This window comes from Nanorana parkeri, unplaced genomic scaffold, assembly GCF_000935625.1.
Source record: "Nanorana parkeri isolate BGI_ZX_2015 unplaced genomic scaffold, ASM93562v1 scaffold1104, whole genome shotgun sequence".
NCBI classification, from domain to species: domain Eukaryota; kingdom Metazoa; phylum Chordata; class Amphibia; order Anura; family Dicroglossidae; genus Nanorana; species Nanorana parkeri.
Window position 1 is genome coordinate 130298 of NW_017307372.1, and position 19802 is coordinate 150099.

General features: G+C 40.7%; 1 protein-coding gene across 1 annotated transcript in view; it reads left to right on the top strand.

Moving 5' to 3' along the window:
• The first annotated feature begins 15253 nt into the window (after positions 1-15253).
• The window catches only part of PACRG (PARK2 coregulated), a 251225-nt gene continuing 246676 nt past the window's right edge, over positions 15254-19802 (top strand). The window contains exon 1 of the mRNA XM_018567854.1: positions 15254-15259. Coding sequence (XP_018423356.1) covers positions 15254-15259 — 6 coding nt within the window. The remainder of the gene's footprint in view (positions 15260-19802) is intronic.

Genomic DNA, 19802 nt, shown 5'->3' on the forward strand with positions numbered 1-19802 from the left:
CAGTGTCTGTGAGATTGTAAAGATCAGTATAATAGTCCCTAAACACTTTAACTATGACGTCTGGGTGATGTTGCAGGGTGCCTCTTGCATCTCTTATTGCCGTCAGCCCCCTTCCACTAGCTTCCTCACGTAACTTACGGGCTAGTATGGTGTGTGCCTTGTCGCCCCTTTCATAGTACCGTTGCCTTAAATGAGTCATAGACACTTCGACCTTATGTGTCAACAGGTGTCGCAGACGCGTTCTAGTTTGGACTAGTTTGCGGAGGAGTGATTTGGAAGGTGTCAGAGCTAAGTTTTGTTCTAGGGTGATTATCTTCCTCTTCAAACGTATTGGGGTGGCCAGTCTGTCTTTTTTGATTTTTGACGCAAGTTCTATGCAATGACCTCAGATTGTGGCTTCATGGGCCTCCCAAAGAGTTGAAATTTGAGAGACCGTGCCATCATTCAGTTCGAAGTAGGAGCTAATGGTCCTAATTATGTCTTGCCTAGGAATCTCATCTTTAAGTAGACTTTCATTTAGCCTCTAATGACAGTTTTTGATCCGAGTGAGTTCCAAAGTCAGTGTCAGATCAATTGGTGCATGGTCTGACCATGAGATCACCCCCACATTAGCCGATTTCAAATTTCTCAGGGCTGGGGTATTCACCAAGAAATAGTCTATTCTAGTGTGTGTGTGGTGTACCGGGGAATAGAAAGTGAAGCGTTTCTCTGAGGGATGTAGCACTCGCCACGAATCCAACAAGGAGTGTCGTCTTAATAGGCGACGGAAGTGTTGCGAGTTATATTCCGTGGCCTTTGGAGCCCCCTTTCCCAAAGATCCCATGTGGTCCATGACATTTGAGTATGGTAAGTTAAAATCACCCCCGATAATAAGGTATGTGTGGTCTAAAGTGGCAATTTTATTCAAAGTCTGGGTAAGAAAACGGACCTGTCCCGAGTTTGGGGCGTATATGTTGCATAAAGTAGTCGGTACACCCTGCCAATCTCCATGTAGGATTACATACCTTCCTCCTTTATCCGTAAGGACCAAGTTGGATAGGAAAGAGCAGGTGTCATTTAGTAAAATTACCACCCCTGCTTTTTTCTTAGTGTGAGATGCCACGTATGCTCTTGGATATAGGGAAAGCAGAAACTTAAACGTATTTTGTGGGGTGAAGTGCGTCTCCTGCAAAAAGACAACATCTGGGTTGACATTCTTAAGTTCCCTGTATGTGATATTGCGTTTAAAGGGGGAGTTCAGTCCCTTGACATTAAGGGAGAACAATTTAATATCAGTAGGATCCATGGTATCGGGTCAGTTGAGGTTGGCTGCCAATATTAAGGGCTAATGTGTAGGGCCTATATGGGTTGGACTTGATGGATGTATGTCTTTATTCAACCCCAAATACTATGTAACTATGTATGTCCATCCCATGAAGGAAGGGTTCTGGGGACTAACCTGGCATCTGTTTCATCGACTAATGTGGAGGAAATCTGGGTCCTGGAAGCGCTGGTACATCAGAGAAAAGTAGAAAAGAAAGAAACTGAGTAGAGTCAATCTAAAAATGAAATAAACAACATTAAATATAACAGTCTTAGTGACTAGCCATGGGAGGTTAATAGCTCATGTTATATGGAGGTTCAGTGAGCAACATGTCCCAAACCCCTTTGCATGGACCATGTTAGATAGTTCCCTAAGCATTTGTTCAATGTTCGCATGGAGCAGTTAGACAGACCCGGTTAGGCGGCCAACCAAAGTCAGTGTCCCATCAGGGTCTAGAGTCAAAGCTGTTCTGAGAGGGGGTTCCGGAAAAGACATCATTGCACAATGTCACTCCATAAAACACAAAAGCTTGCCGACTAAGGCATCCAAGATAGGGGGAATCACTGGCCTCAGCGTGGGCGTCTCGGAGTGGAAGCCTCCCGAGGACGTGGTGGTCTGGTAAGGGGGTAGTTGTAGTCACATTCAAGCTGACATTCCGCTTCCCGGGAGTGACATTTTGCCATGTAGAAGGTTCCTGACCCAGTTTGGGTAAAGGGTCCCATCCTGTCAGGACTAGACAGCCCAACCGTAGGTCTGCGCAAAAAGTAGGTAGTCCTCTAGAACTTTTAAGGTAGCGCTTCTCCCATCCCTCCGCGCTATAAGGCTAAACGGATATCCCCAGCGTAGGGGATATTGTTATCCCGTAGCAGTGTTAGCAGTGGCTGTAAAAGGTGTTGCAATGTGTACCAAGAGAGGTATTGATAGATCTGGAGCAGGGATCCCTCAAAGTTTATGTTCTGTAAATTGCGGGCTTTCCGCAGTATTTCTTCTTTGAGCGGATAGTAATGAAGTCTGCAGATGACGTCTCTCGGGGTTGAAGATGAGCCTCGAGGGCGCAATGCTCTATGTGCCCGGTCCAACTCCACCTTTTGCATTGTAGGGGCCCCAAGCACCGTATTAAACAGTGTTTGCAGTTTAGCTGGGAAATCTTCCTGCCCATCTGCTTCTGGTAGCCCTTTAATTCTCAGGTTATTTCGTCTACATCTATTATCAAGGTCTTCCACTCTCTCAAAGGAGTGGTCGACATACTAAGATTGTATCTTGTGAACCTCTTTTTTAGTCGTCTGTAGATCGTCTTCTACATCTGTCACCTGTTGGGCTAATTGCTGGAAGTCGTTGCGAAGAGATTGTATTTCAGTTTTACAAGTTGTTCTGACTTCTTGTATTCGGAGCCTAAAATCTTTCTTAGTGGGGATATGTTTAATGTATTCCCTGCAGGAAGAGTATTCCACTTCATCTGGTACTGTAAAAGATTAGGCTCCCGCTAGTTCTTGGTCATAGCAAGGATCCAGCAGCTCTGGAACGACTTGTTTCTGGGCAGATTGCAGCTTTACAGTCTGCATTGGTGCTTGCATCTCAGTGGACGCTAGGTGGCGCTGTGGCGTCATATGTGGAGAGCCGTGCTGATTTTGCAGTTCCACGGATGGGCTCTGATGGCTTGGGGGATGCTGTTTACTTGAGCCCCCGGCTTTATGGCCTTTCTGCGGCCTGGGCATATTGTCCCGTGATAGGGCCCCTGGTTTTGGGGTCGAGACCGGGGGGGGGGGGGCCCGGGAGGGGTATCGGGTCTTCCGGGCTCATGGATATGGCCTCCATTCCACCTCCCATGTGATCTGGCTCGGGCGGTCTGTCAGTCCCTATGCGGGTAGGTGAAGGCCATACAGTAGCTCCCCCCTCCCCAGCCCAAGTACTCACTCTGTCCTCCGATTCGCCCCCCGATTCTCGGCGCCCCAAGGGGGATCCATCCCGTGGTGACATCTGGGATCCGGATGAGTCAGTAGAGGGGGACTGTGACAGGTCCGATCCCTCCTGTGTATGCTGGTAGTGTGTCGTAGCTGTCGGCCCTCCACGAGGAGTCCGGTGTTCCGGCGGCGCCATTTTAGCTGACTGGGTCCCCTGTGGATTGCTCGGATCGAAAAACGATTTGATCGTTTTTGGCCGTTTTTTTTTTTGCTTCAGTGACGGCTGTGACTTGGTGGGCCTGCGGGGTCCATATTTGCCCATGTCGGCTGTTCGATGTGGCTGCTAGGCTGCAGATTTGGATGGTCCCGGCGGAGCTGCTAGAAAGCACGTCTGGTTCAGGCGGCCATCAAACCATGCCCCGCTTTTATTGTTTTTACATTTGTGATATGCCCTGTACTATAACCATAAAAAAAATAAACCAATATATCCACAGGATGGGTTAATATTGTATTTTATCAGCATTTTCCTGTTACAGCAAATATTAATGTATTCACTGCGTTCTGAAATTCACAGTGTCAGACAAATGCACAGGGTAATTCCATTGTGCTTCTAGCTTTCGATTTATATGTAGAATAGTAGCTGTTGGAACGAAAAGGTTTGGGATCTTGCAAAGACAAACTGTCTTTCTTTATTCTTTAAACAACAGACATGACTGTGTGATTGACACCTTTTAAAAGGCTCAGCTGATTTCTGATGGAATCTACATAGAGGAGAATCCATTTGACTGGTGCCAAGATAAGGGCCTATTATTTACCTTGTACAAACAGTTTTTGAGTGCATTCCATGTTTATCAGTCATGTTTACTGACCACTTCAATTAGTATAGATCTGGCATGCACTGCTGCGTCCTATCACTATTCTCTATTTAGATGCCCTTAGCATTTTTTACATTTTACTAAGGGTGATTCTATTTTAAAGAACCATTAAAACAATTTAGTAGTGTAGTTTTCTAAAATGAATACAGACTAAAGCTGACCAGACATTGCAGGAAGACCAGATGCATGGACACAATCTGACCAATAGATATCTGTTAAAAAAAAGATTTAATTGTTGGTCTTATCACATGAGCATGCCTTTTTATAATTGTTGTTCTCAAGCACTGTAGTCCACTAACAGGTCTAAGTCTGTATTTTCCAGAAAATGATTACACTAAATGATCATTTTGAAAGACAATTGTTTTCACTGAAAAAGATTGATCCATCCTGGCAGAAAATCCAAATGAGCTCTACCAAATCAATCTTTTCTTTGTTGTGTCTAACAATCATTTTTGAAGGAAAGATCATTTGAAACAATCAAATCTGTGATTGATTGTTCCTTTATTTTCATGTTCATGACCAGTATTATAGTTATTTGAAGTGCATATGAACCCTAACAAGGATCTTTTCTTTTTTGATCCCATTTGGTCTGTGAAATATATCATACATCTATTCGACTAGTTCAAAAAAATTAATTGTTGATCTTTGAAAAATCCAGTACTGTCCAGTGTCTTGTAAAGACTACACAAGCCCCCCTTATGTAATGGAGAGGGGCAGGGTGTTTGAAGTCCTAACACACTTCCTGGCCTATGGTGACAACATTGCTCCTTATTACAATATAGGAAAGTGAATACGTGTTTTCACCCTATCAAAACAGTGTGTTACTAGCAGGGTCACCAGGTAAAAATAAAGGAAAACAAGTCTGAAAAGATGAAAAAAAACTAATGCAGCCACCACATCTAAGGACTGGTAAGATGAAATATATACAATTTTTGTTCTTGGGTTTTTTATCTGCTGCAGTCTCTATGGGGAACACCCATGTATAATCCCCCTTGCTCTTATTTGCTCACATATTCTTCTGCTCATCCTTCACACACTTAATGGAATCAGGTCCTGCACTTTTTCTTCTTACCAGAAATATTTTCACACTGCCTGTCTACTCCAAATACAGCCACTAACATGGTTATTCACAAAAGGGTGAAGAGTGTGGAGAAGGCAGGAGAAGTAAACAATTTAGGCCAAAAGAGCTGATTTGGAAAAATGATCCTATTCAGCTCACTTTCCAGTTCAGCGATGTTGTCCTAGCTCCCACACCCTTTTGAGAATAACCCTGTAAATCTTTGAATTACAACATCTTACAAAAATATCCAGTATTATACTTAATATAAATAGAACTGTTAATAGTAACTAAAATAATGATCTTTCTCTGACTCTTAATATTCTGGATTCATAGCTTTTCATTTTTTGCATGATGAGTTTTCTATTGAAATCAATAGAAACACATAATATCGCTTTTCAACACATTATGATGCAGATTGACATCCAGTATAAAGAGCATTAGAAAGCACTTCAAAAAGCATGACAATGGATGTTAACGGACAAATGTTTTGATACATTTTCATTGATCTCAATTAAAAACGGATGGATCAGGCGAAAAACACACAGGTGTGAGTCCAAATGGCACCTGTACTGAGACAACTATGGGTGACATTTGTTTAAGCAGTTGCACAATCATTGATGTGCAATTTGTGTATACAAATGTTAGCATTAATCTTTGAGTCTGTTTTGCGACTAAAGTGACAGATTTATTTCCGAATGATTGTGCAGCCAAACAGAAAGTGCCTGCCTATTTATTTTTCTTCTGTTGCATGTGCAAGCACCTCTTGCAAGCTAATTTAACCACACAGTCGCAGAACTAAGAAGAACTTTTTAGACAGGTGCTAATATTCTCATTTATGATGCAACTTTCATACAAATAATACATCTGTCCCTTATTTGTTTTATAAGATATATAAGATGCACCAGATTAGCAACCACAATCATTAAGACAGTATCGATAAATGTGAGTCATGCTACTACTACTGATCTCTCCTTCTAAGGACACTCAGGTTTTCTGGCTATAATGCTGATCCAGTGGATTCAATAACGTTTAAGTCACTGGCTTGGAATAATTATGCAGGTCGAGAGTTTTGAATTTAATCTGACTTTGCTGCATGCCTCTTTTAGTTAAGCGACTTGGAAAGTATAGATGCCAGAGTAACCAAGCAGCTTCCATTTTTGTGTTTCATTATTTAATCAGCACAACTTTGGGGAAACAGATAAATATATATATATATTTGGTGTTTGTATGTTTCACTCGACAAAAGATTTGCTTTTGTGTATTCTTGTGATTTACACACCTCTGTAGAGAATGTGATATTCACCAAACATTCATTGCAGGTGAATTGTCCTGGTGCATGAGGTTTAAATTACAGTAATTTATTCACCTGTATTGAATGTTAGGTGAATGTTTTGTTTACTGCTTTATCCATATTGCCCTATGTGTCAATGCACACAAGAAGAATTCAACATGGTTCATGACATTGTGTTGTATTTTATTTTTATTTTTGGACACGTTTGCCTCTTTCATCATAGCAGTGAACAGAACTCTCTGGAAACACATTGATAGCACAATGTAATTATGTTTAAATTGTATTTCAATGCACTTTTGATGCATTTGACAAATGTATTATGATAAACAAAATTGCATGCTGGGAGCCAAACTGCTGATTTCAGATGACATATCACAGGAATCGCATAAAAATGCATTAGAAAGACACACTTGTTTGAATGAATTTCTGTGCTTTCTAAAGCATCCCAATACATACCAATATTAAATCAACCCATATGCAAAAACAGTATATGTATAAAGCATGTCAGATAGAAAAACTGTGTGAATAATTACTTCAGGCATTCTAGCAATGTTTGACTCAATATAAATATGTTGAACTGAGTGAACTTTGATGTTTTAACCTTGCAAAATATGTACATTTATCAGGATCAAATGATCCCAGAGGCAGATTTTTAAATATTCATTAAATATATTACTCTTTATTTGTTGCACATGGGACCATGGCTTTCACCGGATTTTTTGGTTAATTAGTAATGACTGCTTTTATTTTACCCTCCATAGACTTCTTATTACATTCTTAATGGGTGTACATGAGGACTTTATGGGTCATGAACAAACCCCATAACCCCCTTTGCTATCTTTTTGAGTTCCTTCTAGAATGGCAGCTTAAGATGTTTATTTTTAGACAAGAAAATTCACACTTCACTAGAGGACATTAAAATAAAAGCTAGAACTACATAGCCAGTTTCTAATTATGTGACCTCAATCATCTGCAATCCATTGCTTGCTTTGGAACACATTGGGGGAATTTATAAAAACTGGAGCAGACAAAATGTGGAGCAGATTTGCACTGCAGCCAATCAGCCTCTCTCTCTCATTTTCAAATCTTACCTAGGCAAAATGAAGAGAGATGCTGATTGGTTGCCATGGCCAACTGCTCCAGATTCTGCTTGCTCCAGTTTTGATAAACCTCTATTTCTATGTCTATTTTTAACTTTTTACATAATTACCTGAATACTGCTTTGATTTATTGACTAGGAAAACAGAACATTCACATTTGTGAGTGAGCACTCTGTACCCTTTAAGAAATCAAATCCAGAGTACTGTAGTTAGAGGGTCAATATATCAGCCAATAAACTAGCATTTTCCAGAGGAGGTGAGCAAATACAGGCTATGTATTTCGTATAAAAGATTTTTTCTAAACATGACTGCCACAAACTTTTTTGTTCTTCTCTAATTATTGCAAGTTTAACAAAAAAAATATGTGGCCTATTGTTAAACTGTCTTCAGCATATGTGTGCAAAGCATTCATCTGTAAAAAAAAAACAAAAAAAACATGTTTACATTCTGTTTTTGAGCTTTATTATGTTTGGATGAAGACATTTGCATGCTACAGTTTAAGCACATGATTATGCTTGGAGTGAACCCAACTGTTTTTTTGTATATTACACTGGAGTAAACTATCCCAAATGTGTATTCATTTGTATAAGAATTTGTTTCTAGTATTGTTCTGCTACTGTTTACCATTCATAGCCAACATTTGCTGCTTCAGATCGTATATTTCCTTACCACAAACCTCCATTGTTTCATTCCTCTAAGGAGTTTTAATTAACATAAGAATAAACCATGACCAATTATATTCAATATTGAAAAAAATTGGCCTGGTAGCAAAAAAATGTTTTTTTTAAATGCAATGCTCCACTAAATAGACCACTTTCCAAAACATTGTTTAATTAACTTTAGCCATAAAATGATATTGCTTACAAACTACAACTCAAACAGCTGTTGCATAAAAGCTTTTACTTTATTAATGAACCTTTAAATGTTATCATCTCGGTGTAAAACAGTATGGTGTATCTTTGTTGTCTTTATTGTTCATACAGGCGGAAACAACATTATAGCATGACAATAAGGCAAAGTTATTAATATGTTATCTTAAATCTGAGTACAGTAACACTAATGCCTCTGTTTAAGATAGTCTCTGATACTCTGCACTACTGGCCAGTAGCAATATTCTAGCTAGCCAACGTTGGGGCCCATTCTGTATTGCAGATGTGAATGGTAACGCATCACAAATGGCCAAAGGCCTCTCACCACTCCTAAGGTCAGGCAGAAAAGATGATGTCCATCAGCGAGAGACGGGCATCCCCTTTTCTCAAGCCGACTCCTTTGAAGATGCTGAAGTCATCTAGGGTTTCCTGAGGAAGGTCTCTGTTCATCTAGAGCACTGGGCAGCTGTCTCATTCGACACTATCCAGCTCCCCTCACTCTGCTGGACCTTCTGGATCACTCGCAGTGCTGGATCGACCGTGCAACCAGGCTGTGATATCTCTGCTGCAGCCGCGTCACTGGGTCCCGCTGAAGCACTCATTTGGGTACTTCCAGGCACAGCACACCGGCCACACATGTCCCTTATCTAACCGCACACATCGAGTCTGTGAGTCTGTGAACTATATTTGTGCACTGTCTGTCCTAACAAAGGGTCTCAGGGTTTGAGTGGTACATTGGGGGAATTTACCAAAACAGCAGGAAACAGAATCTGGAGCAGTTGCCCATAGTAACCATCAGCTTCTCACTTCAGTTTGTAAAGGTAGAAGCTGATTGGTTGCCATGGCCAACTGCTCCAGATTCTGATAACTCCCCCCCCATTCTATGTTAATGATCTTCCCCCCAGTCTGTTCTTTTAGTAGGTCCCTCTTTGAAATTGTTCAAATTAGCTTGCACTCTGTCCAAAGGTCTGCACCAACGAAAACAACTAGAACAGTAAAAAAAATATTTTTACAAAATATTTTTAGGCAATCTGTATGAATGGAAACACATATGGGAATGGGAACAAGCAGTAAAATCACTTTGACCACTTAAGGACTATATGGCATGGCTGTACTTTATTTTCTGTAAACGCTAGCTGTTGGGAGAACTAAATCAGAGTCTAATTTGTGATTTGATCAGCACAAATATATTTTGGGCATTAGATCCACTCTATTTCTTGTGGTATGCTACAAAGCATTGGTGAAAAAACATTGCATTTCTGACATTTCCATCTATCCACACCCTTTGTCCACAGTTGTTATAATGCACATCAGGTTTTGGTTGTGAGGGTCTTGGATGTAGTGTTTTTTTTTTTGCAATGACAACAGTGGTGGAAAGGAGGATGATGGTTTGACCTGTTCACCTCACCTGTAATCCAGAGCTCCACATCCTATCCAGTTCTTTGTGATCAAGGTAGCTCCACCAATGGGGTTTTATCAGACAGTGCCCTCTCACTTGACACCTAGGCTTTTGCAGGTTCTGGATCAAGTTAACACTGCTGAAGTAATTGTTACAGAGGATGACTGAAAGTTGTGGCTGTGTTATAGTTTTGGATAATGTTGCACCAGTTTGGACCCTAGAGGGAGCACCTGCTTGGAAAATGTGGATGTGCCTTTATAGAGCAGTAGGCCATGGATCATGCCACACTGCAAAATAACTTTGCAAAGAATACTCAATCATGTGCAAGGGAAATTTAAAAACATTTATTTTTGCTTGCTCATAATTGGATGATGGAAGTCAGCAGAGCTTCACCTCATTCACTAAATTTGCAAGGGAACATTTCCTTGAAAGTGCAAATTTCATTGCAAAGAAAACAGCATATTTGCTTTTAGAAAATCAGCCCCGATATATCATCCAGAGAGAAAGTTGGAGTTTATACATCATTGCCTAAAATGTTATTCTGCTATAAAATTAAAAGTGAAGTGAGTGTGCTTATATTACCAAAAATCCTGAAGAATAGCCATATTAATATGTATACATTAAATTCTGCTAGAAAAACATGAGTTTTGCCAAGCTATGTTACTGTCTAATAAGTTAAAATGTGAAACTGCATAGGTAAGAAAAAACGCTTAAATTAAAAAACATTAAGCGACAGGAAAAGGCGAGATATTCTTTGCCCTCTAATATGGATTATGCTCTCATCCATTGCTTCCTCCCTGCAGCACTAAAGTAGTTAATTAAACAAGCTGCTTACATAACCTTGAAAGGTCACAGTATAGGAACAGTTATTAAGGAATATGAACACGTGCAGAAATAAGGCCTTGAGAGCTTGCCAAATGATCAATTTCTTAATTGAAAAAGTCCTATATAAAATGGCCAAAGCAGACTAAAATGAATAGCACTTTAGAGGGTGAAGTCACACTTTCCATCCTATATTGGATTTGCAGAGAAATTAAAAGCACTGTGACCGTTCTTTAAAGGAATTAAAAAAACTGTTCTCATGGTACCTTTAGAAAAGACACTGTGGCAATAGTTAAAGCAGCAGTCTCGCTATTATTTTTCACAGTTCATTCTCCTAACTCCCATGGTATATGTTGCCTTTTATCCCAGGTATCTGTGGACACTAAAAGCTGAGATCCAGAGGGTGACAGCATGCCTTCCCCTCCCCGCCCCATTCCTGATAATGCTCTGCAAAGGAGATGGCCTCATGATTTACAGCATGAGTCTCACTGTCCCTACACTTTGCTGACACAAAAAAAAGGCCCCTCTTCCAGTTCTAGTCCCTGTACTGATTCCCATGACAGCACAGACCTCCATTCCTCTGAGCTTTTTTTGTGTCAGGAAAGTGCAGGGACAAGTTTCAGAGTGGCACTGCACTTATAGTCCATCAACATTTCCACCTGTCCATGTTACAGAATGTCCATACCTCAGTATGGACATGGCTGGGAGGAAGGGTCTGCAGGAGCCATATCATTGTACCCAGGATCCACTGATCATCCTTGCAATGCTTTACTGGCTCATATACACAAGAATAAAATATGCAATTTGTTTTTCTTTTATGAAGCATTTTTTCTTTTATGAAGCATATTCTTTTTTTATGCACTTTTTTTTTAAAGTGGAATTTCCCTTTATATCCAAACTTCCGGCAAACTGCAGCATACAGTTGAAATATAAAAAAGCTGTGTCACACTTAACTGGTTCCTGTGTCAGGTTTTACCCTCTGCCCTGTTTCCATGCCAGATTTTTCCCCTGTCCAAGGTGCTTGGCTTCCAGTGTATTGCAGGTTGCAGGTCTGCAGCCAATCTACTCTTGGCCTCTCTCTTATAGATCCAGGTCACCTGTTGCTCAGGGTTCGAGCAACAAGTCGGTTTGCTAGCTGCCAGACCCCCTGTGTTCCTAGTGTTCACCCTTCGTGGTTCTTAAGATCACCAGTGCTTCCTAAGTTCCATGTGTAGCCCATTATTCCTGTGCTTCCAAAGATCCCCGTGCCTTCTGTGTACTCCTGTGGATTCCACTGAGTGGCTGTGTTCAACACTCTGTTGTTCCCAGTTTTTCTGGCCCTCTGAGTTCTCGGTGTGTTTCTGAGAGTATTGTCGGTATTCCACCCTTGCATTTTTTTGTGTGCGGTGAGTTCTCTGAACGGCCTGCTGTGCTGCACTGCTTCCGTGTTCTCACCCCCAGCTTCTGAGTGTCTGCTCTACTATTCTACCTGCCTCTCCTGTGTCCCAGCCTGCAGCGTGTCTATGTTCAGCTGTGCTGTTAGTCTTTCCCGGTGTTCCTGTACTATTGTATTATGCCCCTTTTACCTTGTGATTCTGTTTCCAGTGTTCCTGTACCATCCTATTATGCCCCCTTCTCCTGTGTTCCTGTAACCTGAGCCCCTCTGTAATGCACATTCCTCTGTGTGCATCTCCCAGTGTATCCTCAGCCATTGTGCAACACACATTCCCTGTGCACATCTCCTTGTGTAAGCTGAACCTCATTGTAACGCACATCCCCTGCATGTATTTGCTTTGTGTATCCTGTGCCTCTGTGTGTGCATGTATTCTGTGTGGATTTAATTTCCTTTTTCTTTGTGCTATAACTCCCCAGTGTACCTTGTATTACCCAGTATCAGTAAATCCAGTACCTCTGTGTGGTATCAGTCTTTCCTTAACAGTCCAGAGCTCCAGTGCTGTTCTGTCTCTCTGTTCCCATTAGATTAGGTTGTGTCTGTATAGGGGTGTTGGAGAGCCCCAACCTGGGATCTGTCCTGCAGCGCAACATCCCCACCATCAGGGGTCTGGAGAACACCAGGCTCTCCTTAGATTTTGCTCCGCTAGCACACCCACACCAAACGTGCAGTCACCCTGTCCCTACATCCCCTGTGTTTAAAATCCCTAGTGTCCTTTCACTCCCTGCGACTGGTGTCCCACGCCTGATTACCCTCTCTGTCAGTTTCAGGCTGCTCTGCAAAATCCAGAGCTCATATTCCCAGTGCCAATGGCTCCCAGACACAGACAAGCTGTTTAACTGGCAGTGGATATCTATTATGATTCTTTGATGCTAAATTATGTAACTGGTGAGGGTTGGGTTCATGGGGGACAGTGGCTGGTTACATGCATGTTCTAAGAAAAATCCTAGAATAGGAAGTTATGGGGAGGTAGGGTCATTATAGATGATGGGAGAAACATGTGCCCAGGGCTAGGGTCAAATGAACCATAAGCTTGATATAGTTCCTGTTCAGAGAATCAGACGGTAATGTGGAAAGGAAAAATGCATAGCAGAAATATTTTTTCATTGTTCTGACTACTCTAAACTAATACATGAAGCTTGAAGATATTTGCATTGCTATAGATTACCACACATCACTGCTCTTTGCACAGACATTCCAGATCATCAGTTTGTTCTACTAAAATAAATAGATTTCATATTTTACTAAAATGATAATGTTTCACTTGCATTCTATATTTTTATATATTAGTTTCAGTAAGTGAGTTAAGTTGTATAACAGAAGTACAAATGCTTATATTGTTTATTATATTTGGGGAAAAAACTAAAGAAAAATAGGATTAGACATTGGATAATGTCAAGTAAGAGTTGTGCATGCCAACATTCTTTGCCATTGGAAAACTGTGGTGTGAAAGAAGTTTTGTCATCTCACTCTGGCTGTGGGTAGGATTTGAATTGTGTCTCCACCACATTTTGGATTTCTTTATAAGTTTAAATGCAACTTACATAGTACATTAACTCATTGTATTACATTATAAATCATCTTTAATTAAAGTAAACATGTCTTACGGTGGTAATACACAGTCAGATTTAGTTTTAGATTGGAATTGTCAGATCACCACAATTTACTAGCAACTCTAATGTATAGAGGTTGGGGGTTAAAGAGGAACTGTACCCTTATCTTCAAATTAACAACAAAGGCACCTTTAGAAATGTCTAGTAATTACAATCTGCAAACAGATACTTATAGATAATTGCCAGCTTTTTATTCTTTGCATACCTTAGGGTTAGGGTGGTTTCTTCCCCAGTCTTCTGACAAGGGCAAGTTAGTAGATCTCCCTTTACTTCCTGGAACTTTGGCATATGTGACTAGGACATGTGACCATGCACATCATCTCAGGGGAGGAAAATGCCTTTCCATGAGATCTGGTGAGATTACAGATGAGATTTTCCAGCAATGCACTGTTGATGTAACATTCCCAGGATGCATCGCTTGGGCACAGATTACTTAATTTGTGCCAAAGTGGACCAGGAAGTGGAGAAAAATAAATTGTAAGTAAAATAAAAATATGTGGGTTTAGCTAATGATTGTGAGATGATTTCATAACAGCATGCAGAGCTGTATGCTAATGTGATTTGTAGGGGGTTATTCACAAAGCTGCTGAAGGCAGCCGAGTGTATAACCGAGCTGAAGTGAACAGAGCTGAACGAAGTTCGGCTATTAACTTCAGCCCTACATGGCTAGGTTCAGCCATACATCGGCTAAAATCAGCCGTACATCGGCTGCCTTCGTTCAGTAGAACCTGCTCTGCATGTTCTGCTGAGCTAAAGTGCAGAAGAAATTTGACTCGAAGTGCAGAAGGAATATCTGGATCAGCTGAGCCAAAGCTCCGGCAGCTCACTCGCTGCTGTTCGTCCCTATTCTCAAAGGGGCCAAACAACAGTGAGTGAATAACCGAATGCTGCCGAGCGGCATTCTGTTCAGCTATTCTGCTCGCTACCTCTGAGGTAGCAAGCAGAATAGAAAAAAATGTAAACACATTTTTTAAAAAGTTTAAAAACAATTTAAATAAATGTAAAAACAGAATTTTTTAAAAAAGTTAAGAAAATAATGAAAACAGAAGAAAAGAAAAAAGTTAGGAGGGACCCCATTTTTAAAAAAGAAAAAAAGTGTGTGGGGAGCCCCCATAAAGTCATACCAGGCCTTTAAGGAACCCCATCCCCAAAAATGGGGAAAAAAAGATGTGGGTCCCCCCTAAAATTCCCAACCAGACCCTTAATCCGAGCACAGGCCTGATATACCAGGCCACATGCCCTCGGCACTGGGAGGGTGCCCATGGAAAAGCACCTTGTCACATTGCTGATGGGGACAAGAGCCTCTTCACAGTAAGCCCTGGGGCATTGGTTGTAGGGGTGTGGGCATCGGGGCTAATTCACATTAGGGTACCCCTTTATTAAAGAGGCACCCAGATGAGGCCCCCCTTGTGAATGAGTAAGGGGTCCTTGTACTCCTACCTATTCACTAAAGGGTTAAAGTAAAACATTTTAAAAAGAGGCCAGACTTTTAAAAAATCCTTTATTTGAAAATAAAGTCCTTTAATAAAAACAAATTGTATCCACCGACGTAATTCAGTGTCATTCACAACGTCCAGCATTGTCCACGATGACGGCAACCCGACGAAATGAAAAAAATAATAAATACATTTAAAAAAAATTACGCCCACCGACCCAACCGCACGCTATGAACTCCCACAGCTGAATGAAGTATCTGACAGATGCCAGCAAAATATAAGCAATTGGGCAGAGCTAGTGGTGACATCTTGCCAACACTTGTCAGAGACTTCCTGCAACTGGGTGGAGCCGGTCGTGACATCACGGCTGGCTCTTCCCAGTTGTTGTTGTTTAATGACAGATCACCGTCCCCAGGTCATTTGAGGATGCTGATCTATCATTACAACTGGGCGTAGCTAGCCATGAGATCACAGTTGGCTCCGCCCAGCTGTCATTTAGCCATTCGGCCGACCTTTCTCCATGCTTTGGCTGTCACTGCGGCTCGGCCGAGCTGAAGCATATGCGTTCGGCGGAACCAAAAGACTCCAGCAGCCGAAGTAAGCCAAAGGATCAGCTGAAGCTACAGCTGGATCCTTTGGCTACTTCATGAATAACCCTCTTAGTCAAAGGGGGTAATGATCTGCTTTAAGACAGTGAGGTTCACGACCAAGATGTTCTTTCCCTGGATCTTGTTGCTATTTATACAAATTTGGCTATGTTAAAGTGAACTTGTGCCCATACTATGTACGCTAAAGTATTTACATATAGTAAGCAAACTGTAAACATACATAAAAGCAAGCCATCATTCACCTCTGTAGCTAAAGGCTTTTTGGATAAATTAATCTTCAAAGTCTCCAACAGGGTAGAACAATCTCAGCTTTTTTTTTTACTAATATTTTTCATTGTAGCAGTAACTTGGCCCTCTTCCAGACCTCTAATGTAAGCACACAGCAAGTATTTCTAAGCTGGTAGACACTAACTGAAACTGACTTTAGAGTCTTTGTTGCAATCATTTAGCATCTTTGAGAATGAATTACTTCACAGTACACGCAGCTAGAGAGATCTGAGATGGCTTGTTGTAAAGCTCTTTTACTGCTTGTACATAGCATGGACACCTATGCACTTTACAATCTTTACTAAAGATGAAAATATATTTTCTTATGCTGGAAGCAGATTTGTTTCCTTTATTTCATGCTTATTTGGATTTAACATTTAAAGGGAAAAGAAAGAAAGGCAAACCAAAGCTGCGATTTCATTTGTAAATTGTGGGTCTGAGCACCATAAGGATGATTTTATTCTTTGCAAAAGCTCACATTTTAACAGCAAACACTCTGAATGCAGCAATTTTCCTCAAATACATTTCAGAAAACTGTTTGGCACAGCACAGCATAGCACAAATTATCATTTTATTTTCTTTCAGATCGTAAAACAGATTCTGCAGTCTTTCTCGTAAACTATTAACATATGGCTAATTAAACAAACATTATTCATTATTCCTGTTTGTGATGTCCTACAAATTATATGCCATTGGCAAAAAATGTACAGGGAACAAAATAGCATAGGGAAAAGGAGAAAATTGTGTTTTATAGTCACCACTGTAAGCTAGCTGTATGAAATAACAGTTTATGAATGTACTTAGCAAGCTTAATCATTGTATTCAACCAAATGAGATTAACTGAAATAAAGTGTTGTCGTGCAATGCAGAGTAATTTGGCATATAGTTAGGCTTTGTGAAGAGCAGATCTATTTCAAATGAAATCTTCACCCAGATACTAAAAGCAATCTCCCTCTTGATAATAAGACAATGCACTAATCATTGTAATTAATTTTCTTGTTTATTTTGGTGGAAAAAGCGTTAAATGTGTCAGTATCTCTGCATTGCTGAATCCTGTGTATGACCAAAACAGATGTGGCTTTTGTTTGCTCTGTCTGACTGGCTGTATCTTTTAGGTGCTGTTATACCCTCTGTAAACATGCTAGTCAAAGACTGTCTGATCTCAGGATTTATGATTCTGTTCAATTAACCTGTTCATTATTGAATCATTAGTGAAAATTTTAGAGCCTATCCAATAGCAATATGCAGCTAGTTAGATTGTAGGTTTGGCAAAAGAGGATTATGGGGTCTATTCACGAAGCAGCCGAAGGATCTAGCTATAGCTTCGGCTGATCCTTTGACTAGCTTCAGCCCCAGGACCCCGTACAGCTCCCGAAGTTGACCGAGCGACTCAGTCGAGCTGAAGGCATATGCCTCGGTGAAAGCCGAAGCTGGCCAAATGGCCGGCCATTGGCCACCGAGAGCCTGCTTCTGACAGCTGGGCAGAGCCAGCCGTCACCTCACGGCTGGCTCTGGCCACTTGCAGAGGGATCAGTGTCCCTGGTTACCAGCTAACCAGGGACACTGATCTCAAGACAGCAAACTCTCCCGGGCGCTCCGGGAGTCTCCCGCTCCCAGCCGCCCAGGAATAATAAAAAAAAATTTCACCATAGCAATGCATTGCTAGATTCCAATTGGCTATTTCAATTTGCAATAGCCAATAGCAAACCAGCTTTTTGCACCCGCCCACTGCTGCTCTCAATCAGCAGAGGGGACCTGCAGTTTTCCATCAGGTCCCCTCTAGTGATTGACAGCAGCAGAGGGCGGGTGCAATAGCTACTTTGCCATTGGCTATTGCAAATTAAAATAGCCAATAGTAATCTAGCAATGCATTCATATGGCAATTTTTTTTTTAAGGCAGCAGACCCGCCCGGCCAATAGAAAACAATTGGGGCGGAGCTAGCTGTCACTGCTAGCTCCGCACAATCGTTTTCCATTTTTTTTACTTTTTAAACTATTTTTCCAGATGTTGGATCGGCTGGGTCGAACTCCTTCTGCACTTTGGGTCGGCTGAACATGCTGAGCATGTTTGGCCGACCCGAAGCCACACGATGTACGGCTGATTTCAGCGTTCAGCTCACTTCGCTTCAGGTCGGTCGCTCACTCGGCTGCCTACAGCAGCTTAGTGAATAGACCCCTATGTGTATCGGAGTAACAGGTTGCATTAGCCCCTTCATGACTGAGCATGTTTTTCGTTTCTGTTTGTAAATGACTGACACACTTTTAAATTTTTGCTGTATGATTCTTCCATGTCAGTAATATACTTTCTTACAAAGTGCACCCACACATATTATATGTTGTTTTTTAGAGGACAGATAGGGCTATATATTTATATCACATATGTGTACCTAACACGTCACTTAGGCCAAATAAAATATAAAAAAAGAGGAAAAAACATAAAGAAAACACCTTTTCCCAAGTTTTGATTTGTAGTATTTTTTACAAAAACAGCACAGCTAAAAAAAATACAATAAATACATTCATTTATCTGTCCTTTATTTGGAAAAACCTCACATCCCTAGAATTTTAGAAATGTTTCTGTACTACTCGGCCTAAAACTAAAACCTAACATTTTAACCTTTTTTTCTATAAAAGCTATGTTCGATCTATATCAGCTATCATGGCAAGAGCTGCAAATGCGACTCTGCTCTCACTGTCAGACACCTGATTCCTGAAGGGGATCGGGTGTGTGAAAAAGGTTAACTCTTTCATTAATAGATGCCTCCATACCGAGGCATCCATTAATGAATGGTAATCGCTGATTCTCAGCAGTTAAGAGCCTTGTCAAGCAGCAAATTTGTGGGCTCATTTGGGCACTTCGTGGCGGGATATACGTCTCCCGTGAAGGGGTTAAAGAGCACTGTGAAACAATAAAGAACACAGATAAAATAGCCTCTGGTGAATATACCTCACATAACTAAATGTTGACTGGTGTAGATAGAATTGAGTCATTGGGGTTGATTTACTAACCTTATAAACACGCCACGAACAAGTATACACCTCTGTAGTGTGTTCCCTCCCAGCATGATCTATTGGTGGAATCTAGACACCTTTGTAGTGTGTACACACCCAGCAGGTGTGTTGTGCAAAGCCCTGCATGAATTCCAAGGTGATGTTGTGTAAATTAGCTCTATGTTGTGTTGCTTGCGTTGATGAATGCAGGAATGTAAATGAGCTAACCATTTTTGTCTAAACTGTGAAGCAGCATTATATATGCATCATGTGCATGATTTTTACATATATGACATTAGTGGAAATATGCTTTTAGAGACTTTTTGGTTGATAAATATGTTTTGCTGTGTGAAAATCACACGCACCTGGTGCGTGCGTGTGTTTAGGTTAGTAAATCACCCCCATTGAGTTTATTGCTACCTACATTATATAGCACAGTATATCAAACTGACCAAAACCTACAATTTCAGACTTGTATAAAGATGATGGTAGATGGTGACAGAGAGATTATGCTAAATAAATTTTTTTTAATTCATACATAATTAATATTTAAATGTTTGGTGTGGCACAGCCCATGTCTGCTAGGTATATCTCTACTGGGTTATTATGGTGATGGATAGGATTAAAGGTACACAAATTATTCCTTTCTAATGGGAATAATGTTTAACAAATTAATTAATATGCAAAATGCCATTTATAACCTACTTCAAGAGCTTCAATTACACTTTATTCTTGAACAAAATTATTTACATATCGTTCTCACAGCATGTATATATATTGTATAAAACCTTTATTTTCATTGGTTTATATATTTATTATGACTATTATTATTCTG